We start from the raw sequence: 27079 nt of genomic DNA, 5'->3' as shown, positions 1-27079 counted from the left end.
GCGGATGTTAATGTGACTACTCCCAGCAAACAAAACAATTCTCTTCTAATGGTCTGCTTTTGTATAATTATTGTCCTTCAGCCACGATGGGCAACAAGCCGAGTAATTTTGCAGGGTTCTATTTTAGTCCTTATGTTACATCTAAACTCGTCTCGAAGACGAACAGCTCTGCTGTTGTCAGTCCTGAGACTAGCTGTGTGATTTAACTTCTCCTCTTTTGATCAAAGCACTCGGCTGTGGATTTTAGTTTATATACACTAACCGTTGCTGCCAATACTTTGGCTATAGAGAGATAAACAATGCTTCGTGATGGACTACAGATGTAAAACAAACCATGATAAGCATTTTCTATAGAATATGCGTTTATTCCAGTTTCGTCTACGAGGAAAATGCGATCTGCCAAGTAATACTGGATTTACAAACGTCCGACGGGTAGCCAGACCATAGTAACATGCTCCGTAACACTACAACACTGTCTTACGTAATTACAGAGTTGTCTAACTATGAACATTACATTAATGATCCAGGTCTTACGCCATGAAGTAACCATGTGCATCAGTTGAAACCACTTAGAGTCAGTGATATGGTACCGAAGTCTTTTACTCGATTGTCAAAAGTCTGTTGTTATGTTTCGTGTGAGACTAGGTTGGTTGACTTCGTCAGATATTAAAGATAACGACAGTCTGCATCAGTGAAGGAACATGTTTTCTCATATGGAGAAGAGTGGAGTCTTATAGGTGTCTTTTTAGTTGCAGTTGACCACTGTATCAAATATTGTTATGGGAGGATGACTACCTGCCCACAGTGTATGTTGCACTGTACCGGGGCAAGTAAAGGACTATCAAACAAGCAAATAATGCTAACTAGCATGGGTTCGGAGACCAGTGGTTTCCCCGTATTACGCCTGAGTACATGACCATCTTAGAATAGACTCCCCGATGATCCAAACTGGAGGTATGAACTTGAGAACACATGACAACAGGTGTTTCACATGCCCAATGTCCATGTGAAGGCAGGCTTCATCGATGCCAATAGACGTTCAAAGGCCAGAGGCGTGTTCCGAATGCACTGACAACCGACTACAGTGCGTTCCCAGAATTTTGTCGACATAATCAACAGAGCTGGAATACGCCAAAGGTTTTAAATATGCCACATAAAAAGTAATCCAACCGGGTTGAAGTAAAAGGACGTCGAAACGCTTTTTACCAGATGATGGGTGTCACAAAGATGGTGAAATCGGTCGAGGGCAGTTAATCACTTTGATCCTTACTTCTCACTTGCGTCGTTTCGAAATAAACATAGCGTTAGACACATATTGTTAGATGATTCATGAGGAAGAATATCAGGTATAAACTAGAGAATAGTAAACAGAAAGGGAAAATGGACTCATACACAAGCAATGAGCCTTTACACAAACATACAAATACCACGAGCAAGAAAATCAAATAAATATTATTTTCTGGCATTAATTTAGTTACCACAAGTATACGGCACCAGTGTTGTAGAATAGTACGTATGCTTGCGCTCAGTTACTCCAAACACACCGACGCGCCAAATATAAGCACCTCATGTAATATTGTAAACAAATCAACTTCGAAGACACGCGTACACCAGCTATCAAATTCGACTAGAAACAGGCCACACTTACAATACGTTCTCGTGCTCTCGTTACAATGGTTGCTTGCAAATTTGTTGATTTAACAGAGTTATTTAATGATCACGTGAGAATTAAGAGTCTGCTAAACTTGATGGATACGCTGAATGTATGCGAACAGCTTTGTGTTTCAGTAAATAGTAGAAAAAATGGTTCAAATGGCTCTGAGCACTATGGGACTTAACATCTGTGGTCATCAGTCCCCTAGAACTTAGAACTACTTAAACCTAGCTAACCTAAGGACTTAACACACATCCATGCCCGAGGCAGGATTCGAACCTGCGACCGTAGCAGTCGCACGGTTCCGGACTGAGCGCTTAGAACCGCAAGACCACCGCGGCCGGCGGTAAATAGTAGAAAAATTGTAGGGAGGGAGATGGAGAAAACACTACCTTTAGACACTGAGGTTACAAGTGTCATGGGATAGTATTATGCACATATAAGGATGAGGGCTACTAGAAATCCTTGGGTAACAGAAGAAATATTGAATTTAATTGATGAAAGGAGAAAATATAAAAATGCAGTAAATGAAGCAGGCAAAAAGGAATACAAACGTCTCAAAAATGAGATCGACAGGAAGTGCAAAATGGCTAAGCAGGGATGGCTAGAGGACAAATGTAAGGATGTAGAGGCTTATCTCACTAGGGGTAAGATAGATACTGCCTACAGGAAAATTATAGAGACCTTTGGAGAGAAGAGAACCACTTGTATGAATATCAAGAGCTCAGATGGCAACCCAGTTCTAAGCAAAGAAGGGAAGGCAGAAAGGTGGAAGGAGTATATAGAGGGTCTATACAAGGGCGATGTACTTGAGGACAATATTATGGAAATGGAAGAGGATGAGATGAAGACGAAATGGGAGATAAGATACTGCGTGAAGAGTTTGACAGAGCACTGAAAGACCTGAGTCGAAACAAGGCCCCAGGAGTAGACAACATTCCATTAGAAATACTGATGGCCTTGGGAGAGCCAGTCATGACAAAACTCTACCATCTGGTGAGCAAGATGTATGAGACAGGCGAAATACCCACAGACTTCAAGAAGAATATAATAATTCCAATCCCAAAGAAAGCAGGTGTTGACAGATGTGAAAATTACCGAACTATCAGTTTAATAAGTCACAGCTGCAAAATACTAACGCGAATTCTTTACAGACGAATGGAAAAACTGGTAGAAGCGGACCTCAGGGAAGATCAGTTTGGATTCCGTATAAATGTTGGAACACGTGAGGCAATACTAACCTTACGACTTATCTTCGAAGAAAGATTAAGAAAAGGCAAACCTACGTTTCTAGCATTTGTAGACTTAGAGAAAGCTTTTGACAATGTTAACTGGGATACTCTCTTTCAAATTCTGAAGGTGGCAGGGGAAAAATACAGGGAGCGAAAGGCTATTTACAATTTGTACAGAAACCAGATGGCAGTTATAAGAGTGGAGGGGCATGAAAGGGAAGCAGTGGTTGGGAAAGGAGTGAGACAGGGTTGTAGCCTCTCCCCGATGTTATTCAATCTGTATATTGAGCAAGCAGTAAAGGAAACAAAAGAAAAATTCGGAGTAGGTATTAAAATTCATGGAGAAGAAGTAAAAACTTTGAGGTTCGCCGATGACATTGTAATTCTGTCAGAGACAGCAAAGGACTTGGAAGAGCAGTTGAACGGAATGGACAGTGTCTTGAAAGGAGGATATAAGATGAACATCAACAAAAGCAAAACGAGCATAATGGAATGTAGTCAAATTAAATCGTGTGATGCTGAGGGGATTAGATTAGGAAATGAGACACTTAAAGTAGTAAAGGAGTTTTGCTATTTAGGGAGTAAAATAACTGATGATGATAGAAGTAGAGAGGATATAAAATGTAGACTGGCAATGGCGAGGAAATCGTTTCTGAAGAAGCGAAATTTGTTAACATCGAGTATAGATTTAAGTGTCAGGAAGTCGTTTCTGAAAGTATTTGTATGGAGTGTAGCCATGTATGTAAGTGAAACATGGACGATAACCAGTTTGGACAAGAAGAGAATAGAAGCTTTCGAAATGTGGTGCTACAGACGAATGCTGAAGATAAGGTGGGTAGATCACGTAACTAATGAGGAGGTATTGAATAGGATTGGGGAGAAGAGAAGTTTGTGGCACAACTTGACTAGAAGAAGGGATCGGTTGGTAGGACATGTTTTGATGCATCAAGGGATCACAAATTTAGCATTGGAGGGCAGCGTGGAGGATAAAAATCGTAGAGGGAGACCAAGAGATCAATACACTAAGCAGATTCAGAAGGATGTAGGTTGCAGTAGGTACTGGGAGATGAAGAAGCTTGCACAGGATAGAGTAGCATGGAGAGCTGCATCAAACCATTCTCAGGACTGAAGACCACAACAACAACATAAAGATGGAGGTAGTATTGCGTCTACAAGGTATAAAATGACAGTGCATTGGTGGAGGTGTCATCATTTGTATTCACGTGATTCACGTGAAACGGCTTCCGGCCTGATTATGCATGCACGGCGGGAATTGACAGACTTTTAACGCTGGAGCTAGACGCACTCAGTTTCGGAATTCGTTACTGAATTAATTATTCCGAAATCCACAGTGTCTAGGGTGTACCGAGAATACTACATTTCATGCATTATCTCTCTCCTTGGACAACACAGTGGCCGACGGCCTTCAATTAACGACCGAGAGCTGCGGCGTCTGCGTAGAGTTGTTAGTGCTAGCAGAAAAACAATACTGTGTGAATTAACCGCAGAAAATAGTGTGGGACGTACGACGAACGCATCCGTAAGGACAGAACGGCGAAATCTGTCATTAGTGGGCTATGGCAGCAGACGACCGACCTGAGTGTCTTTGCTAAGAGCGCGACTTTGCCTGCAGCCTCTCTCCCTGACTCGTGACCTTGCTCGAGAACTGTGAACTGGTCAGATGAGCCCAGATTTCACTTAGTTAGAGCTGATGGTAGGGTTCGAGCGTGGCCCAGACCCCACGAAGCCATGCACCCAAGTTGTCACTAAGGCACTGTGCAAGTTGCTGCCGGCCGCTACGGCCGAGCGCTTCTAGGCGCTTCAGAGTCCGGAACTGCGCTGCTACTACGGACCCAGGTTCGATTCCTGCCTCGGGCATGGATGTGTGTGATGTGCTCTTAGGTTAGTTAAGTTTAAGTAGTTCTAAGTTCTAGGAGGACTGATGACCTCAGATTTTTTTTTTTTTTTTTTTTTTTTTTTTTTTTTTTTTTGCAAGCTGCTGGTGGCTCCTTAATGGTGTGAGCTGTGTTTACATGGAGTGAACATGTTTCATAACAACAGCAGAATTATCATGGATAACAATGCGCCATGTCACCGGGCCACAATTGTTCGCGATAGGTCTGAAGAACATTCTGGACAACTCGAACGAATGATTCGGCCAGTCATCGAACATATTTGAGACATAATCTAGAGGTCAGTTCGTGAACAGAACCCTACACCGGTAATACTTTCTCTATTATGGGCGGCTACAGTGGCAGCGGGCTCAGTGTTTCTTCCAGTGACTTCTTGAGTCCATGCTGCACTACGCCGGACAAAAGGAGGCCCATCAGAATATTAGGAGATATCCCATGACTTTCGTCACCTCAGTGTGTGGGTGGGTACTGCTACAATGAAAATGTACATCGACCAGTTACAATCACTGCTGGAAAAACATTTTATTTTAAAGAGAAAATAGATACTACATTACTTTTGCAACTGAGAGGCAGATCGCATTTTTCCAAAATAACCCACGTTGGCAGCACCTCACTTGGATGCCAGTCACCGAGACAGTACAGTGACCATCACGAGCTGTTCTGGCATTTGGCAGTTCTGTGCTGAAACTAATGTTTCTAGATCCTTTACACATCTGTTGACGATAATGGTAGGATTCCTGCACTGTCGCAGCCGCCGTCGTGAGCGTGTTGTCACAGGGCTGTAATATGTGCAATTTCAAACACGCGGCGCTGGCGTATTTACGGAGTATATACGTCTGTAGAACGCCTTACTCCGTGGTACCCGCGAAATGGTTTCAGTTCACTGATTCATTCGATACTATTGATGGTTTACTCACATGTAAGCACAGCCCTCTAAATATACAAACCTAGTATCGTGCATACCCACGTTTCACCATTATCCCACCGATTTACGTCCATTGCGAACGCCAAAACTGTCTTCGTTCGCCACGTATAAAGCAGAGCGCACACTTCTCAGTTTGGTAAGTATTAACCAGTCTATCTGCACACGACACGGCGTATATATTGATTTAAATATTTTGTCCGTATCTTTACGCACGGACACTAACACAACAGCCACACACCACGTCAAGAATCGTGGTACTACGTCATCTCGCTGCCATTCGACTGTTCTGTTTCAATAGTCGAGAACAGTCTTGTCTTACAGTAAAGATCCATACAGATTTATTGAAACAGTTACGTTGTTTAATATTTCAGTTGCATATATAAATGTACTAACTTTTGTTGCTGAACAGAATGAATAAAACGGAACAATATAGGAAAAACTGTTTATAGTGCCATACCGCTACAAAACGAAAGCTACAAATCTGACTACTGTCATTCTAGCTATTCCTCTTCACCATTTGAATAGCTTGTTTCGAAACGCCTTAAACTAATTGATTTTGACAAGAAGGTACTAAGATAGCTTGGTGTTTAACATCCAAGTGTTAAATAAGAAGCAATTAAAATAGAGATAGTAAGTTACGAATTACTGAAAATTGGTCCTTGTCAGAAAGCTTTCCGTCAGCATTCATGACTAGCCGCAGGTATTTTTGAAGAATATTTCAGTTGCATGCCGTGTCTATAAAAGTTAAAATAAAACAATTCATTTGTGTCAGTCACTTTTTATTTTCTCCCACGACTCGTTTCGAGAATTTAAACTCTCACTTTAGATGGAAAACAGCGGTATCTTGTTACATGTGTACAGCGAAACTATATGTTAATATTAATCTCCAAATTTTATATCTAAATTATTTTATGTTACTGTCATGAATTTTGCAAAGTAACATTCTTAACAAAATATTGTACGGAAAGAAATAATTTTGTAATTGCTATATGTATCTCTGATCCACAATGTATCTCTGAGGCAAAGTACCATATCTTTACATCGCTACAATCTCTGATGTGTTTATATCAGTGGCTCGTGTTTCTGTGTGAAAAAACCAAGTAAAAAATGTTCTTTTACGACGAACCGCACAGTTCTGTACACTGGAACAGATGGTAAGTAACTACATCACCATATCAAATTATACACTGAAGGGCCAAAGAAACTTGTACACCTGCCTAATATCTCCCACGAGCACACAGAAGTGCCGCAACTCGACGTAGTATGTACTCGAGTAATGCCTGAAGTAGTACTGGAGGGAATTGACACTATGAAATCTGCAGGGCTGTCCACAAACCCTTAAGAGTACGAGGGGGAGGAGATCTGTTCTGAACAGCACGTCGCAAGGCATTCCAGATATGCTCAATAATGTTCTAGTCTGGAGAATTTGGTGGCCAGCGGAAGTGTTTAAACTCAGCAGAGTGTTCCCGGAGCCGCTCTGTAGCCATTCTGGGCGTGTGGGGTGTCGCATTGTCCTGATGGAACTGCCCAAGTCCGTCGGAATGCACTATGGACCTGACGGATGCAGGTGATCAGACAGGATGCTTACGTACGTGACCCGTGTCAGAGTCGTATCTAGACGTTCAAAGGTCCCATATCACTGCAACTGCACACTCCCACCCCATTACAGACACTGCATCAGCTTGAACAGTCCTCTGCTGACATGCAGGCTTATGGATTCGAGAGGTTGTTTCCACACCCGCACACATCCATCCGCTCGATACAATTTGAAACGAGACTCGTCAGACTAAGCAACATGTTTCCACTCATCAACAGTGCAATGTGGCTGGTGACGTTCCCAGGCGAGGCGTAAAGCTTTGTGTCACGCAGTCATCACGGTGTACGAGCCCGTCTTCAGCTTCGAAATCATCGATGATGTTTCGTTGAATGGTTCGCACGGTGACGCTTGTTGATGGACCAGCTTGAAATCTGCAACGGATGCGTTCGTTATACGTCCCACACTATTTTCTGCGGTTAATTCACACAGTATTGTTTTCTGCTAGCACTAACAACTCTACGCAGACGCCGCAGCTCTCGGTCGTCAATTGAAGGCCGTCGGCCACTGTGTTGTCGAAGGTGAGAGATAATGCATGAAATGTAGTATTCTCGGTACACCCTAGACACTGTGCATTTCGGAATAATTAATTCAGTAACGAATTCCGAAACTGAGTGCGTCTAGCTCCAGCGTTAAAAGTCTGTCAATTCCCGCCGTGCATGCATAATCAGGCCGGAAGCCGTTTCACGTGAATCACGTGAATTCAAATGATGACAGCTCCACCAATGCACTGTCATTTTATACCTTGTATACGCAATACTACCTCCATCTTTATGTTGTTGTTGTGGTCTTCAGTCCTGAGACTGGTTTGATGCAGCTCTCCATGCTACTCTATCCTGTGCAAGCTTCTTCATCTCCCAGTACCTACTGCAACCTACATCCTTCTGAATCCGCTTAGTGTATTCATCTCTTGGTCTCCCTCTACGATTTTTACCCTCCACGCTGCCCTCCAATGCTAAATTTGTGATCCCTTGATGCCTCAAAACAAGTCCTACCAACCGATCCCTTCTTCTAGTCAAGTTGTGCCACAAACTTCTCTTCTCCCCAATCCTATTCAATACCTCCTCATTAGTTACGTGATCTACCCACCTTATCTTCAGCATTCTTCTGTAGCACCACATTTCGAAAGCTTCTATTCTCTTCTTGTCCAAATGGTTATCGTCCATGTTTCACTTCCATACATGGCTACACTCCATACAAATACATTCAGAAACGACTTCCTGACACTTAAATCTATACTCGATGTTAACAAATTTCTCTTCTTCAGAAACGATTTCCTTGCCATTGCCAGTCTACATTTTAAATCCTCTCTACTTCTACCATCATCAGTTATTTTACTCCCTAAATAGCAAAACTCCTTTACTACTTTAAGTGTCTCATTTACTAATCTAATCCTCTCAGCATCACCCGATTTAATTTGACTACATTCCATTATGCTCGTTTTGCTTTTGTTGATGTTCATCTTATATCCTCCTTTCAAGACACTGTCCATTCCGTTCAACTGCTCTTCCAAGTCCTTTGCTGTCTCTGACAGAATTACAATGTCATCGGCGAACTTCAAAGTTTTTACTTCTTCTCCATGAATTTTAATACCTACTCCGAATTTTTCTTTTGTTTCCTTTACTGCTTGCTCAATATACAGATTGAATAACATCGGGGAGAGGCTACAACCCAGTCTCACTCCTTTCCCAACCACTGCTTCCCTTTCATGGCCCTCGACTCTTATAACTGCCATCTGGTTTCTGTACAAATTGTAAATAGCCTTTCGCTCCTTGTATTTTACCCCTGCCACCTTCAGAATTTGAAAGAGAGTATTCCAGTTAACATTGTCAAAAGGTTTCTCTAAGTCTACAAATGCTAGAAACGTAGGTTTGCCTTTTCTTAATCTTTCTTCTAAGATAAGTCGTAAGGTTAGTATTGCCTCACGTCTTCTTGAAGTCTGTGGGTATTTCGCCTGTCTCATACATCTTGCTCACCAGATGGTAGAGTTTTGTCATGACTGGCTCTCCCAAGGCCATCAGTAGTTCTAATGCAGTGTTGTCTACTCCTGGGGCCTTGTTTCGACTCAGGTCTTTCAGTGCTCTGTCAAACTCTTCACGCAGTATCTTATCTCCCATTTCGTCTTCATCTACATCCTCTTCCATTTCCATAATATTGTCCTCAAGTACATCGCCCTTGTATAGACCGTCTATATACTCCTTCCACCTCTCTGCCTTCCCTTCTTTGCTTAGAACTGGGTTGCCATCTGAGCTCTTGATATTCATACAAGTGGTTCTCTTCTCTCCAAAGGTCTCGCCGAACGATTCTCTTCAGTCGTCGTTGGTCCCGTTCTTGCAGGATCCTTCTCGGCCGCAGTAATGTCGGGAGAGTTCATATTTTACCGGATTCCTGATATTCAAGGTGCACTTGTGAAATTGTCGTACGGGAAAACCGTCACTTCATCACTACCTCGGAGATGCTGTGTCCCATCACTCGTGCGCCGACTGTAACACCACGTTCAAACTAGCTTAAAACTTGATAACCTGCCATTGTAGCAGCAGTAACGGATCTAACAACTACGCCTGACTCTTGTTGTGTTATACAGGCGTTGTCGATCGCAGCGCCGTATTCTGCCAGTTTAGATATCTCTGTATTTGAATATGCACGCCTCTACCAGTTTCTTTTGCGCTTCATTGTATAATCTTAATGGCATATCACGGCGCCAAGTGCGTGTTATAGTCTCTGTTGCAAAATGAAAGCAAAACAAACAAGTAGCTGCATGTAGCTGGTACACATGTAACAAGATATCGCTGTTTTCCACCTGAATGTGAGAGTATAAACTCTCGAAACGCATCGTGGGAGAAAATGAAGAGTGACTGACACAGATATATAACTTTTTCTGTAGTTTTACTGTCTAAACAGTCGTAGCTTCCTAAATTACATTCCAACACGGACGGCATAAATTATGCTGTCTGCCGTTTTTAAACTTTTCTGGTCATTAGTATCAGTGGGGAAGTTGAATGAAGACAGCTGGCCCGCCCGGAACATCGACTTTTGCACGGAGAGCCCCGCTTCGGATGGAGTCCAGTTTCGTCTTCCAGATGTATAGCTTCTGGAGCAAAACGTGCACAACGACTAGCTGACACCGTGTTAGGTGTAGCAATGTTAGCTCTCAGATATTAAAAGTGGCCGGAAACAAATGAATAACGTTCATAATCTTCTGATCACCAGCGATTTAGAAACAGGCAGATAGGCTTCACAAACAGTAAATATCTGTGTTATATACTTCACAGACTGGTATCATAATTCTTCGCAAACCTACATTGTAATTCTGTGCCAGCCGGAGTGGCCGTGCGGTTCTAGGCAATACAGTCTGGAACCGCGTGACCGCTACAGTCGCAGGTTTGAATCCTGCTTCGGGCATGGATGTGTGTGATGTCCTTAGGTTAGTTAGGTTTAAGTAGTTCTAAGTTCTAGGGGACTGATGACTAATGCAGTTAAGTCCCATAGTGCTCAGAGCCATTTGAAACATTTTTTTTTTAATTGTGTTGCTGAAGTCTAGCCACAAGGCCAGAAAATGTATTACGCATATAGGAGGTATGTTACCATATACTGCGTATTACCACGGTATGAGAAAACGTTCACTTACTCAGAAAAGCTACTGTTGTAGAAAGGTATTTAATGGTCGATTGTAATGTGCGCTGCAGGTGTTTTCAAGATCCACTCAATACTTCATTAGTCTGTGTGGTTCTTAATTGTACAATGTTAACAAAGTGTCAAGTATTTATCAGCAATTAGTGAAGCATCTGGTTAACGCAACACGTAATTTATGTCATTTAGACTATGTTGACAACGCGTGTCGCAGCTGCTTTCTTTAAACAATACCGCTCCGCATGACGCTGAGTGATCGGTGCAGCTACGCAGCACATTTACGAGCAATTAACCGCTCGCTGATTGTCAGAGCTGTAGAAAGCTGTTCCCCACAAATTACTGTCAGTAGCCACAACGGCGTCATCAATTTTCAGCAGTTGCGTAATTCATTAAGGTGGCAACAAAAACCGTTTAACAGGCGGATTTTATAGTTCAGACAAATGGCCCCTTTGTTCCACGGTGACCCGGAATGATAAAGGGGCAACACGATCGAGCTTGTATTTCGTAATCTGAGTACGTAAATACTCGTGTGTCTGAGTCGATAAAAGACATCCAAGGAACTACCAAGCCATACAATCTGCGAGGAAAGCACGGTAGACGTTGCAGATGCTGCAGAAGTTGCAAGAATGCAGTCCTCATTGCCCATATTTTTACCCGCAAGACCATGTTCCATTAATTTTCACGTTACAAGTATCATTCTCAAACACGCTACACAGCACGTTATTCAACTATAGTCTGTTTTCGCTACAAAGTATAAAAAGTACTAACCACTGTTTTTAGTAAAGCAACTGAGTAACGACCACACTTAGATTTTATTTTATTCACACCACAGTGAAAATACTGGTTATACTGTCGGAGTAAGAAGTTTTTTCCCGTCGCCTCGTTCTTTTTTATCAACTGTGTTTAATTCAGCAGTTTGCTAAAGATAAGTCTTCGAATTAATTGTAAAAGTAATCTGTGTAAGAAAATGTGAGCCATAGTGCAACAAGGAGTTTTCCTTCATTCTGTCGCATCAACTTGTATTGTTTTCAGTGTTACATGCCTTAATCGGTAAAAGCGGAACCCTTATAGGATAATTTTGTTATCCGTCTGTCTGTCTGTGTTTTTCCCCGACTGTCAAGAACTTTTTTTCTCAGGAACGGGTGGACTATGAAGTTGAAATTTATGTCACATACTGAGGTCTACCTTCCTTGACGGTGCAAGAAAGTGAAGCTCATAAGTCAATACAAAGCTACGGCAATTTATGCCACATGTTGTTACGAAAAAAAAATTAGATTCGTGGTGCGGTTTCCGATTTAATTAGCATTGAAGCTAACCATTCAGGTCGTTGTGTGCACACATTCAAGTAGCCTAACAGAAAAATAAATGGCTCTGAGCACTATGGGACTTAACGTCTGAGGTCATCAGTCCCCTAGAACTTAGAACTGCTTAAACATAGGTAACCTAAGGACATCACACACATCCATGCCCGAGGCAGCATTCGAACCTGCGACCATAGCGGTCTCACGGTTCCAGACCGAAGCGCCTAGAACCGCTCGGCTACAACGGCCGTCGGAGCCTAACAGAGACGGTGTTGCCAAACTGTTTGCTTTCGTAACAAAAACTGGACATAGGACAGTACTAATGATCGATTACTATGTACGAGCTGAGCGGTCTCGTATGCTGTAACCTAAGCTATGAAAACAACCGACACTAATTGTATCTGTCAGGTTGCTTGAGTTTGAGTGCGCAGTGACCTGTTTGGCTAACTTCAATGTTAATTAAATCGGAAACATTGCAGGCGTCAGCGTAGCGTATCTACAATAAATATTGGGTTTGGAACTATACAACATTTGGTATGTAATGAAGTTCTTGTAACTGCTGTATAGTTTAGTTCTTTGGACGTGACGTGTATTTAAATACACTCAGTGAGTTACATAAACTAAATGTCCAGTGCAGTAGGATTTGCACACTCAGGGTTCCGTACGAACTTCACTATGTACATTGATAGTTTATACATTCCGGGAGTAGAGGATACGTACGAACTTTGCCTGTTATCTGCACTGATACTGGCAAGATATCGGTCCAAGGTATTCCAAGATTTTCGACAATATCTTAATTCAAGTTTAAAGTCTGATAACAAATGAAAAAGGCAATTTTTTTCGTGTGATATAATTAAAAACTAACAATCTCAGATTTTTTCCTGTGTTTATTCTGTGTAACATCGCTTCTTGTCAGATTTGATGAGAATCACCTTACATGTTTTGATTGTGAGTTTCCGAGTATCAAAATACGAAGGCAATTCGGAAAGTAAGTTCCGTTTCAATTTTTCTCCGTGACGCTTCTACGACCCCAGTTCCGCTCATGCGCAATAGTATCTCTGGTTGAGACAGAACGAAATGACGCCATTTCGAGCTCGCATTGTGTTGTGTATTGTTCAAAGTGATTGTTTGTAATAGCATCGTTAATCGAAAATCTCTCCGAGTGTGAACTGCGATCTGTGACTCGTTTTATGAATGCTAAGAACGTTAAGCCAAGTAACATTCATCGACAAATATGCGAGGTTTACGGAGAAAATGCAATGAATGCTTCAGTGATGAGAAGATGGGACCGACAATTTAGGGAAGTGTGTGATGAAGTGCATGACGAAGAACGAAGTGGACGTCCATGTGTGGTTTCTGATGCACTGGTTAGTGCACTCCAAGAAGTGATTAAGAAAAACCGTAAGTTTGTGATTAATGCTATTGCTCGTCAACCGACACAAATTTCACGAACAGTAATTTACGAGACGGTAACTGAAAAACTGGGCTTTCGTAAATTTTGCGCACGTTGGGTGCCTAAAATTCTTAGTGATCAACACAAACAACAACGGATGTGCAGCGCGCTTGATTCTTTGGCGCGCTACAATGACGATGACGACAAATTTTTACCTCAGATCGTCACCGGGGATGAAACTTGTGTTGCTTATGAAACCCCAGAAACGAAACGGCATTCCATTGAGTGGCGGCACACTCCGTCCCCGGCAAAGGTTAAACCCAAGAAACTCTTGACTCCCTGAAAATTCAGGTGCACAGTGTTTTGGGACAGAAGAGGCATTTCACTGACTGATTTTTTACCACGAGCAGAAACAAACAATAAGGACTCTAAGAATTTTTAGCATACTGCAGCCCCGTCAGCAACCGTGATAAACTAAGGTATTGCAAGATCCGCCTCAGTTGCGCAAATTTTCTAGTCTTTACCCAGGTTTCGGCTAGAATAGTCTAGCCTTCTTCAGAAGTATAAAATAACTATAACATGCCAGAGTAAGGCTCAGTCAACATTAAAAATTAAAACCTATAGTACCGTGGTACCATGTCCAATTAAAACTACTTAACTGAAGTCCAACGCCGGTATTACTTCACCACGCGGCCGGTTGGCAGCGTCAACTACGTTGGCACTGACCGTTGCACGCGGAGTTTCACTGAGAAACATCGTAAAAATAAGGACGTCTATTGCGAGCCGCTTAAGAAATTGCGGCACGCAGTATAGAACAAGAGTAACGGAATGATCTCAAAAGGTGTGGTTTTCATTCACGACAACGCCCGATCACACACTGCGAATGTGACAAAACAACTCTTTCAGAGCTTTGGCTGGGACGTTTTTGGCCGTCCTCCGTTCAGTCCCGACCTCGCTCCAAGCGATTATCGTCTCTTTTGGCTCTAACGTGTTTCTTGGTGGTAACTGCGTCAACAACGATGAAGAGATAAAAGAACGTGTTACGACATGGTTGCCGGCTGCTGTGGCCTAGCGGTCCTACACGCTTCAGTCCGGAACCGCGCTGCTGCTACGGTCGCAGGTTCGAATCCTGCCTCGGTCATTGATGTGTGTGATGTCCTTAGGTTAGTTTGGTTTAAGTAGTTCTAAGTTCTAGGGGACTGATGACCTTAGAAGTTGAGTCCCATAGTGCTCAGAGCCATTTGAACCATTTTAAACTAGGAGTACCATATACCTTTTGATCAGTGACTTTTCGAGTAGGCCTATCGAAATGTGTGACATAAGTGGCCTTATCTTTTGAATGCATTGACTTACAAGCTATCGAAATGTGTGACATAAGTGGCCTTATCTTCTGAATGCATTGACTTACATGCTTAAACTTCTTACATCGCCAAGGGACCATAGATCTTTAACATGCGACATAAACTTGAACGTGATGCGTTTACTCGCCCCTGAGAAAATGGGTTCTTAACCCATTAAGTACCAGTGTCCTATTTTGAGGACAGAGCACATATTTATTTATAAATACAAAACAAATTATTAATTTGCAACTATTACTGTTCTAGGTCATTTGTTGATGCTTTTTATAACAAATGTATGCTGACAGGAAATTAAAAGCAATAAATCCTACCATTAATTGATTATTGAATACTAAGGCACACTTTTCGTTATTACAGGTATTTACTTTATCGACAATTTAGTAATATTTGAAATATGTGTCAAAGATGTTTTTGTGATTATTTATAGTGAACAATGTGTATTTTAAATTACTTGCATTGTTAGCTCAATTGGAGTTATATTCACTGTTTTCCATTGTTATAAAATTTGGTGTACTCGAAAGAGGACACGGGGTCTTGGTGTTATCATTTCAGTTATTTGTATTGATGCACGTTCGAACATGAAACTCTGCTACTGCGGATGTATTTTCTTTTTAGAACGTGGTAATTTTACCAGATTTTGTTGTTGAGGTAAGTAACGACCCCTCTTTTATAAATATATATTACAGGATATGAAGTTTCTTTGAAATTTAGAGCGTATTATGTAAGTATATTTATGAATACGTTACCCATTAGTAAATAATACAGTTCCACGTGAACAGAGTTATTTACACATTCCCTTTTCTGTAGTTTGTGATAATGTATTATTCTTTCATTTCACTTTATTTTATTGCATTTTGTTTCATTTCATTTTATATAGATTATAATGGCCTTCAGACGAGATAGATACCTCACTAACGAAGAAATAGAAGAAATAATAAACAGTGACGCATTCTATAATGCGGTTCCAGATGATCAGGACCATATTGATATCACCGTATGTCCTCCTGAAGTAGACTGTATGACCAACGAAGAAGAAGGTCCAGACGACGTTACTGGAACCGTGGAAGTCTCAGTTGTGCCAGGGGCTATTGAATTACATTATGTTGAATCAGAGAATAACGAAGAAACTGTATGTAAAACTTCACTGCCAAGTACATCCCAAGTTTCCAGAAGTAAATCGAAGAATGGCACTCGTAAATGTCTGGCTCTTCTACAGACTAGTACTTGGGGAAAATGCACTGGATTTACTGGAATTCAGACGTGCTGTTACAGTTACATACCTGAAGTTGGACACTGGAAGACCGAATATTGGATGTCCAATGGAATACCCATCAACTCAGTTAAGACTGATACCAGACATCAGGTTTGATGGAATTGGTCATATGATTGACAAAAGAAGCATGCAAAGAAGATTTATAAGAACTAAATGCAACGAGAAACTAAAAACATATTGTGTTAAATTCCGTGTAACACTGTGTTGTGTAACACTGTGTTGTGTAACATTTCATAAGAAATAAATAGTTAAGACTTGAATACAGTTTAGGATTCTATATGATACTGTTAGATCCCAGTGTCCTATTTTGAGCCGGCCGAAGTGGCCGCGCGGTTCTGGCGCTGCAGTCTGGAACCGCGAGACCGCTACGGTCGCAGGTTCGAATCCTGCCTCGGGCATGGATGTGTGTGATGTCCTTAGGTTAGTTAGGTTTAACTAGTTCTAAGTTCTAGGGGACTAATGACCTCAGCAGTTGAGTCCCATAGTGCTCAGAGCCATTTTGTCCTATTTTGAGGACGGCCATTATATCAGCATGTATAAATATTCTTTGGCTATTTTTGTACTGATTGTGGTTCATACACTATGTACATTATAATTCAGGAGTAAAAAATTCAATTAAAAAAAATTAATTTTGGTCTTAATGGGTTAAGAGTCGGACAGGCGGTCAGACAGGTAGACGGACAACAAAGTGATCCTTTAAGGGTTCCGTTTTTACAGACTGAGGCACGAAATTCTAAAAAATGACCTTATCAAAATCTCGTTCTGCCGTAGATACTTACCTGTGGTCGCGCATGTTGCAGGGCATGAGCTACCTGCACACCAGCGACATCCGCTCGCACGGCAACCTCAAGTCGTCCAACTGCGTGGTGGACAGCCGCTTCGTGCTCAAGATCACCGACTTCGGCCTGCACTGCCTGCGCGGAGGCGTCGGCGACGAGTCGGACGACCAGGACTCGTACGCCTACTGGAGGCGTGAGTACAAACACCTGTTTCAGTGGCCCGAGCACGGCGCCCTGTGGGACCTGCCGTACGCGCGCTGGACCACCAAGTACACGCCCTTCCGGGACTGCGACGCCGACGGCGACACGTACGCCTACTGGAGGCGTGAGTACCCCGGCCCGAGTGCCCGTTGCCCGTGGCGGCTTTGGTGGCAGGCGCCGCCGCCTGGCTTGGCCTTCCCGCTTGGTGTTGGTGTGGCTGAGAACGAGCTAAACCCGATCGTGTGCTGTAGGCCCGACACCCGCCAACCAGTCCATGCGTCGACTCGGAGTGGTCGCTTCACGGGAAAAGCAGCTTTTGTAACCTACGTAGTCTGTGAGAAAATTGAAGAGCAATCGTGCAACTTTCCGTCAACTTTACCCAGCTCGCTCAGAAGGTGGCTGTACTGGCTGTTCCCTTCCGCAGTACCCGCCCTGCCGAAGCGCGCCAACCCTGTAATGTACTTGTCCACTGCAGCAGACAGCTCTCCATGTTGCTTCTTTGGCGTCTTCAATCAGTCCTGAGGCTGCAAATGCGGGCCGTCCACTTCAGTGGACAGTCCCTACTTTTGCAGTGCCATGCTTGCATCTGCAGCCTCGGAACTGAGTGAAAGCACCAAAGAAGCGACCATAAACTGCTGTTTAGTGTTCACTGCAGTGGACATTTGCACCACGGGGCTACATCGAAGTAATCAGACCACGCAGACATGGTCAGTCGACAAGTCTCAACTGGAGGTTGCCTTTCTAACGGGTTCCAGTGGCACCAAAATGTTGCGTTTTTATACTTGTCGACTGAATTTAAAAAATTAAAAGGCTGTCATTATCTGCTCATTACCAGCCATACTCTTAAGTGGAAGTTTTAACACATTGAGTCAGCGTAACTCATGGCGTCCAAATGACCAAGAATAAATTTGTCCAGTGTTTGAGAAAGAGACTACTTAGCGACTTCCAACAAACTTTACGCACAATTTCAAACCTTTAACAAACGTTTTTCCCTGACACCCCCACAAAATAATTAAATAATGAGAAGGGAGAAAAGGACATTGCCGACTACATTTTCGCTGTTTTTACGGTAAAATTTCTGCATCAGAAACTACGTTTCAATATACCAGCAGCTCCGCCCCCCCCCCAAAAAAAATCTAAATTTTTTAAGGAATCTAACTCACATGTATAAAAAAAAACTTCAAATGTATGATTTTCTTTTAATGATGCACAAATTTACGCACGAGATGCGGATGAAGCAAATGGGAGAAAAGGGTACGTGGCTAAGTTACGGTATTCCACCTTTTAAGCTGAGTTGTAATAGATGAAAATGCGTAGAAGTGAATGATTATAATCTGCAGCTATTGAAGTATTTTATCAGAATGGTTTAGTTATCTTAGGATCAAATTAAGTTCTTCAAACGATCCACATCTCACAAAGTTGCGAAATGGCCTCTTTGCACGACATGTTTAGCCAAACTGAACCACATAGTTTTAAACCCAAAAATAATGGATAAAAACTGATTCAACATGGAGCTAAATATACTCCATTGTAAAACATGATTGGAATTAAATCACTGACACTCTACAGCAATAAACGTCAAACTTTGTTCCTCAACTCCTGCACAGAATTCGTGGGCCCAGAGGGAGCACAAATGACACCTAATCCACTGTTGTTCTGGCCTTGTACTCGGAAACTATTTTTAGCAGTACATGCTCCCTGTCTTTGCCGTTGTTTTGAAATGAGCTCTTGTAGGATTTATTTTCCTTATCTTATTACTCTTCTTTTTACTGCCTTTCTTCTCTTCGGCTGCTTTACGTTTTTCCTTCAGTTAAATTGATTTTCTTCTCTTTCTTTATTCTTCTTCTGGGTCACTGTTATGAGGACATTTTGCTAGTAGGCCTATGGCCGCGAAATCCTTTTTGGCCGCTGTTTTGACATTTTCCCCCTACACAAAGTGGCCAAAAGCCACCGCTGAGATGGTCACTATGCCAGAATTGACACCTTCACACAAAAAACTGTATACTCTCTAATAACAAGACCAAAATTTCAATAACGAGAGAGAATTATTCAATCAAGATATGACGCTTTCGACACAGCTTCATTAAAAAGGCTAAGACACATTCCATCTCCACAATAAATAGACTACCTATTTTACATCATGATAACTAGAATCCATAAAAATTGTTATAATTCTGAAAAGTGGCACAGTAAACAGATTAAACTTCATGGGGCCCTCTAGAGAGAATAAGTTAAAGCATTTCCCGCGCGATGGCACCTCACATTCCTCAGGTCCCTAACAGCCCCTTAGCCCGCCATGGACGCCCTGCCCGGCTCTCTCTGTTACGGCATGCATCTACTGGAAAAGTGTACACAAATAGTAATGAAAAATATGTCTGAAAAATCTTCGTTCACCACCTTCTGGCAGAGTCTATCAAAATAAGATTACCAGTACACGTATGTGTTGATAAAAGGCTTCATTTGGATAGAATACGTAAATTTGTGCAAATTTTCACTCCGCTTCATTATCAGAATGAATTCGTCCGACAAAATGCTATTTTAAACGTCTGAGTTCGATTCCTTCAAGAGTATACTTTGGGCGGAAGATGAGGGATAGGAGTGTGTGTAGCGGGAGGGGGGGGGATGTACTGGCATGACAAGAAACGCGTTAACACTATACGGAAAGAGATTCCCTCCTTTCGAAACACAACATTGTAGAGAAAATTACAAACGCATCTATCTTTATCTTTGTGAAGACACCTTCACTAAAATGGAAAAGACAGTAATATGGGATCACCAAAACACACATTGCAAAACACAGACTAATGCAACAATCGTGAGATGATACAGATGGAAAAGTGCTTCGAAGCTGCTGTCGTCGCAAGAACAGGCCCTTCGTTGTGTCACTTCACAATGAATTCGCTAAAACCATACCCAAGATGGACTTCATTAATAAATATACCAAATTGCTGCGTATTGCTGTTAACGCACAAGTAACATTGCTGGAAGAAAAATACCGAGACACTACTGAATGCAAATCCGAGGATAAGACTAATGTGGGCAGTGTTATAATCTATAGCAAGTACCGTGACTGAATGAAACATGTTTTTCTTTTATTTTTTCTTTTCTTTTATTTATTTTTTTCAAACAAAACACATACTGCCGACATCTGCAATGCTGTGCAGGTATTTTCAGTGCAGTGTGGATATAAAAATAGATTGGAGTAAGTAATCAAACGAAAAGCAATTGCACTATGACAACCACTGTGAGACCGAGATTCCCTAATATCAAATGTTTATAAAATACCTCATATAATCCTGACATTTTCTCGGTGGATTTTGGGTTCACATTGTAAAATACTAAGAAAAATAATAATAAGATTTATGTGTCTATTACGAGGGCTATTCCGAAAGTAAGGTCCGATCGGTCACGAAATGGAAACGACTATGAAAATCCGATAAAGCTTTGCACAGATGTGTTGGGTAGTGTCTCTAGTATAACCCCAGTTAGCATCACGTCGCTCTTCTCATTTCTGAGCTCGCAGTGAGTGCGTAAAGATGTCTAGAAAATAGCGTCTGCCGCCAAGTACGGGGCCCTGTTGAGAAATGTCCCCTGAAGCTATGCAGCTAACATTACATAACTGTCGTGCTGTTTCGTCTTCAAGACAATTCTCAGCCGCATTCTGCAGGGTCAATGAAGATGCTCCTGCATCGTTTTCAAATGGAAATGTGAGATTACCCACAATACAGCCCGTAATTGTCTCCCTCTGAGTTTCAGCTCAGGTCACATGAACCGCTGGTTATGAAGACAACATTTCGGCACAAGACAACGAGCCGTAGGCCAGCGTAGAGAATTGGCGGAGAGCACTGGCGGCTGCCTTCTATAGCGAGGGTATGGGAAAGTTGGTACAACGCTACGATACACGTCTAAGTCGGGTCGGCGACTATGGAGATAAGTAGCTGCAAGGTGTATCTAACTGTTGCAAATAAAACATTTTTGATTTTTACCGTGGTTTCCATTTCGCGACCTATCGGACCTTACTTTCGGAATAGCCCTCGTACATATACAAAACACAACGCCAGTCTGTCTTAATTAATGATTGCCTACTTTCTGCTTCTACACGCATAGGGGTATATCGTTACGGTATTTAACAACGTGTAGCGAATTACGGCGAAGAAACTAAAACGAAGTCCATTGTTGATGAGAGATTCGATTGGAAACATTCAGAATTAACTGTTATCACAATGAGACGGATTCTGGAATTATCACAATGTCTCAGACCTTTTCTTATTACATCGAGAATCACTACATGGATTATAGTAAATATTTCACCAATGTGCAGCATAGCTGTTGGGAAAGTGTTTCGAGCCACATTTATTACAATCGTATGAATAGTACCGGATGTTTATAAAGGATCTTTCGTTAAGAGTGATGTATTTCTAATATGAAAAAAAAGAGAACACTCAACGTATCAAAGTAAACTGTAGTATATTTTGGAGCTTAGACAATGCTGTTTTTCTGAACAAAATATCGTTCAAACGTCCACCACGAACTTGAACACACTGGCGTGCCACTGTGTCTAACATTAGTGGCGCTATAAGTCTGCGGTAACCTGACAAATGTTCCAAAGTTTGTGGCTGGACAATGGTGTGGCCCCAAAGACAAAAATCCGTGTATGTTAAATCAAACGACAAATGCACGTCTTGAGATGATGCGGTCGCCAAATACGAGGGCAGTTCAATAAGTAATGCAACACTTTTTTTTCTCGGCAAATTTTGGTTGAAAAAACCGGAAATTTTTTGTGGAATATTTTCAAACATTCCCGCTTCGTCTCGTATAGTTTCATTGACTTCCGACAGGTGGCAGCGCTGTACGGAGCTGTTAAAATGGCGTCTGTAACGGATGTGCGTTGCAAACAACGGGCAGTGATCGAGTTTCTTTTGGCGGAAAACCAGGGCATCTCAGATATTCGTAGGAGCTTGCAGAATGTCTACGGTGATCTGGCAGTGGACAAAAGCACGGTGAGTCGTTGGGCAAAGCGTGTGTCATCATCGCCGCAAGGTCAAGCAAGACTGTCTGATGTCCCGCGTGCGGGCCGGCCGTGCACAGCTGTGACTCCTGCAATGGCGGAGCGTGCGAACACACTCGTTCGAGATGATCGACGGATCACCATCAAACAACTCAGTGCTCAACTTGACATCTCTGTTGGTAGTGCTGTCACAATTGTTCACCAGTTGGGATATTCAAAGGTTTGTTCCCGCTGGGTCCCTCGTTGTCTAACCGAACACCATAAAGAGCAAAGGAGAACCATTTGTGCAGAATTGCTTGCTCGTCATGTGGCTGAGGGTGACAATTTCTTGTCAAAGATTGTTACAGGCGATGAAACATGGGTTCATCACTTCGAACCTGAAACAAAACGGCAATCAATGGAGTGGCGCCACACCCACTCCCCTACCAAGAAAAAGTTTAAAACCATACCCTCAGCCGGTAAAGTCATGGTTACAGTCTTCTGGGACGCTGAAGGGGTTATTCTGTTCGATGTCCTTCCCCATGGTCAAACGATCAACTCTGAAGTGTATTGTGCTACTCTTCAGAAATTGAAGAAACGACTTCAGCGTGTTCGTAGGCACAAAAATCTGAACGAACTTCTCCTTCTTCATGACAACGCAAGACCTGACACAAGTCTTCGCACCCGAGAGGAGCTCACAAAACTTCAGTGGACTGTTCTTCCTCATGCACCCTACAGCCCCGATCTCGCACCGTCGGATTTCCATATGTTTGGCCCAATGAAGGACGCAATCCGTGGGAGGCACTACGCGGATGATGAAGAAGTTATTGATGCAGTACGACGTTGGCTCCGACATCGACCAGTGGAATGGTACCGTGCAGGCATACAGGCCCTCATTTCAAGGTGGCGTAAGGCCGTAGCATAGAATGGAGATTACGTTGAAAAATAGTGTTGTGTAGCTAAAAGATTGGGGAATAACCTGGTGTATTTCAATGCTGAATAAAACAACCCCTGTTTCAGAAAAAAAATGTGTTGCATTACTTATTGAACTGCCCTCGTATATCCCTCAGCCAATCGAGCGTAGCATCAGCTGTATGGCACGTAGCGCCATCCTGCTGGAAGCTGGAACTACATGTTTTCAGCATCTTTGATCTTCAGCTCTGGCCACAGAAATTCGTGTAACGTGGACGTGTAGCAGTTGCAATTACCGGTATCGGTTTTTCTCACACCGTGAAAGAAATAAGGGTCAACGATGCAGCCACGCGGTAAACCGTACCACGCAGTAACTTTTCTGAATGCAATGGCACGTCATGGACCACTTGTGGGTTCTTCTCGCCCCAGTAGTGACAATTCTGCATACTGGCAAAGCCTCTAAGACAAAAATGAGCCTCGTCTGAGAACATGATTTTTACACTGAAATCAGGATCAGCTCCCAACTGCTGTACAGCCCAATCAGTGAACTTACGACGCAATCTATGATACTTTCGCTTCAACTCTTGAGTCAATACTACTTTGTACGGACGCAGGTCTAAATCTTTACGCAATATTCGCCAAGTCGAAATCTCAGAGAGTCGCAACTGTTGAGACTGTCTCTAAGCTGACACATTCGGCTCTTTCTCAACACTGGCCGCTACTGCTGCGCCATTCTCCTCTATTTGCGCTTTACGTTGTCTACTTGGTGGCTTCTGGTCGGGTAGAGTGAAATCGCGCTCAAACTTGACCGCAGTGTGGCGTACAGCCTGAATAGAGAATCGGCGATGACGACCCAATTCTCTAGCGAACAAGCGATGAGCACCGAGAAATGAACTACCACCTTGGAATAATTTTTCAATGATTTCGAAACATTCAGGAAGCATAAACCGCTGCATGATTGTGGTGAATATTTTCACACTTTTACGAACACAAAAAAATATTAGAAACTGTAAATGACAATTCTAAAAAGTATCACCTTAATGAAAGATCCTTTATACTGTGACTGAATGCCTACAAAAGTAACCTTTGTCACTGCTCCTAGATCCCTATTCTACATGTTCAAACAACGTTCTACATTCCAAGAGCGACAAAGATTTTGCGTACTTTAAACACATTCCATTAGCGAAAGTATTTATGAACTAACACTAGTAACTGGTACAGCTCACACAAAACATTTACACAAACAGACTGTACGTGAACGATCGTTAGACGGGAAGCAAGTTCTTAGCGTGGCTGTTCGGTAATTGTAGCACTGTACACGGTAAGGCCACTCCCTTCACCACGAGCGCTGCCGCTCACTCTTCAGTTTACAAACAGACTATTTGTGTTTGTAGAGATGTGGGAAATGCATGTGCAATTGATCCGGTTTGGATTTGTAGTAGTTACAGGTGAAGTGATCATCGGATTTAGACTACTAACAGCTCTTGAGTTTGGGTGTAGTGTGTAACATAACTAAAATATACTGAACATGCATGTGCTTAGTGTGAATAACAAGTCCCTTCTGGATAAGGCGGAAGTGACCTCTCCGCTGTGTCTTGTACGACATTGACGCTGTTGATGCAAGGAGAAATTTGTAAAATAGAGTGGAAATCTAAATAACTACCCAACGCGACAAACGTTTCTTATCATCAATGGTATTTCCCAAGCAAAAGTATCCGCGCAAGTGTGAATAGGACTCGCGCACCGAGTGTTCCGCAAAGACTTAACTGTGTATGTGGACAGTTCATCCATCCAAAAAACAGAGAATTTCTATGACACTTGTCTCTTATGAAATCGATAATGGCAAGACATCAAGATATGTGACATAAATTATTTATAACGCCAAGCGACTGCAGCCTTTAGTATGCGACATAAATTTCAACTTGACACGTCTATCCAGCTCTGAGAAAAAGGGGTATTAAAAGACAGACAGGTGGCGGATAACATGACAAAAATATTTTTTTCGTGTGGTGTATTTACAAATTAACAATTTTTGATTTCTTCCTATTACTTTTGCTGTGAAACCTTGCTTCTCGCCAAATTTCGTGATAAACGGTCAACAGGTAGAACTGTATATGAACAGATAGCTGCAGATAGAGTCCATGTGTTGTGGTACAAGCCCATCTGTAATCGTCCTCTTGTAGACAGTATTGGTAATCTTGCTATTACACAGCTCTGGACACTAGGTGCTGTCATAGCCAGATTACAATGAGTCAGTGACAATGAGTTAGTCCGTCAGACTCTAGGACCCTCTGGTCAGCGGCGGCGACCAAAATAGTTGCGATTCGAGACAGCGTTGGTGGCGTGTTGCTTGCGAGTCTGTCTCCGGCCTCTCATGCGATAAGCGCCTCAGATCGAGCACGTACTATCGATCTCCGAGCTATATCTTCGCCGACCAGGGTGGTGGCGACAGCTTACGCCAGCACAATTACAAATTAGGAATTTTCGTCTTTTTTCCCCTTACTTGTATGCAGAACCTTGTCTTTTGCCAAATTTCGTAACTGTAGGTCAATGCGAAGAACCATATAGGTTTTCATGTTCGAGTTTGCAAGTATCAAAATATGTAATCTAAACTGCTGTATCTTTCGGATTGATAGGCTTAATAGCTTAAATTTTTGCATCGCCAGGCATCTTAGTATGTGAGATAAATTTCAAGTTGACACCTCTACCCATTCCTGAGAAAAAGTGTTTTAACAGGCGGACAGACAGACAGACAAACAATAATGTGAAATCTTTTCACAGTTGTGAATGTGGATTATCATCAGCTGTATAATGAAATGACGACAATGAAAACTGGTGCCAGATGGGGACTCGAACGCATATTTTTCCCTTATTGGGAGCAGTCGCCTTACCATTTGAAGATCCAACCATGACTCACGGCCAGACCCAAACTTTCATATGTCGTGAGCCACGTGTCCATAACCTGTACTCGTACATCCATAATGTATATTGCAGTTTAGGGAAGATATTTTACTTGAAAGTCGCTTGCCTGGTGTCAGTGGATGAATTCAATATTTCAGTGTCTATTTTATTCCGATTTACGGTGCAGAGTTCCTTCAGACATGCAATGCAATATCGTATTCATACGCCGACACCAGGCAAGCGACTTTCAAGAAAAATGTCACCCCCGTACGGGAATATACACTGAATCGCCTGAAAAACTGATATAGGCATACGTATTCAAATATAGAGATAAGGAAACAGGCATAATACGGCACTGCTCTCGACAACGCCTATATAAGACAACAAGTGTATGTCGCAGTTGTTAGATGGGCTAATGCTGGTACAATGGCAAGTTATCAAGATTTAAGTGAACTTGAGCGTGATGCTATAGTCGGCACACAAGCGATGGGACACAGAATCTCCGAGATAGCGATGAAGTGAGGATTTTCCCGTACGATCATTTCACCAGTGTACTGTGAATATCAGGAATACTGTAAGACATCAAATGTCAGACATCACTGCGACCAGATAAAGATCCTGTACGAACAGGACAAACGACGGCGGAGAATCGTTCAAGGTGACAGAAGTGCATCACTTCCGCAAACTGCTGCAGATTTCAATGCTGGGCCATCAACAAGTGTCAGAGTGCGAACCATTCAACGAAACATCATCGGCATGGACTTTCTGAGGTGAAGGCCCACTCATGTACCCTTGATGACTGCACGACACAAAGCTTTACGCCTTGCCTGAGCCCGTTTCACCGTCATTGGAACTGTTGATGACTGGAAGCCTGTTGCCTGGTCGGACGAGTCTCGTTCCAAATTGTATGGAGCCGACGGACGTGCACAGATATGGAGACAACCTCATGAATCCATGGACCCTGCGTGTCAGCAGAGGACTGTTCAAGCTGATGTAGGCTCTGTAATGGTGAGGGGCGTGAGTAGT

At 42.5% G+C, this 27079-nt stretch overlaps 1 protein-coding gene across 2 annotated transcripts in view; it reads left to right on the top strand.

Annotated features, from left to right (window-relative positions):
- Window positions 1–27079, top strand: part of LOC126259294 (atrial natriuretic peptide receptor 1-like) — a 1315450-nt gene that overhangs the window by 1076724 nt on the left and 211647 nt on the right. Inside the window, exon 12 of one of the 2 annotated variants that reach the window (XM_049955955.1) lies at window positions 17074–17245. In XM_049955955.1, coding sequence (XP_049811912.1) covers window positions 17074–17245 — 172 coding nt within the window. Of the gene's footprint in view, window positions 1–17073; window positions 17378–27079 lie in introns of both variants that reach the window. The other variant, XM_049955954.1, reaches the window with a different exon arrangement.

This window comes from Schistocerca nitens, chromosome 5 (assembly GCF_023898315.1).
Source record: "Schistocerca nitens isolate TAMUIC-IGC-003100 chromosome 5, iqSchNite1.1, whole genome shotgun sequence".
Classification (NCBI taxonomy): Eukaryota; Metazoa; Arthropoda; class Insecta; order Orthoptera; family Acrididae; genus Schistocerca; species Schistocerca nitens.
The sequence above is the reverse complement of the archived record's forward strand: the minus strand, read 5'-3'. Positions and strand labels throughout refer to the sequence as shown.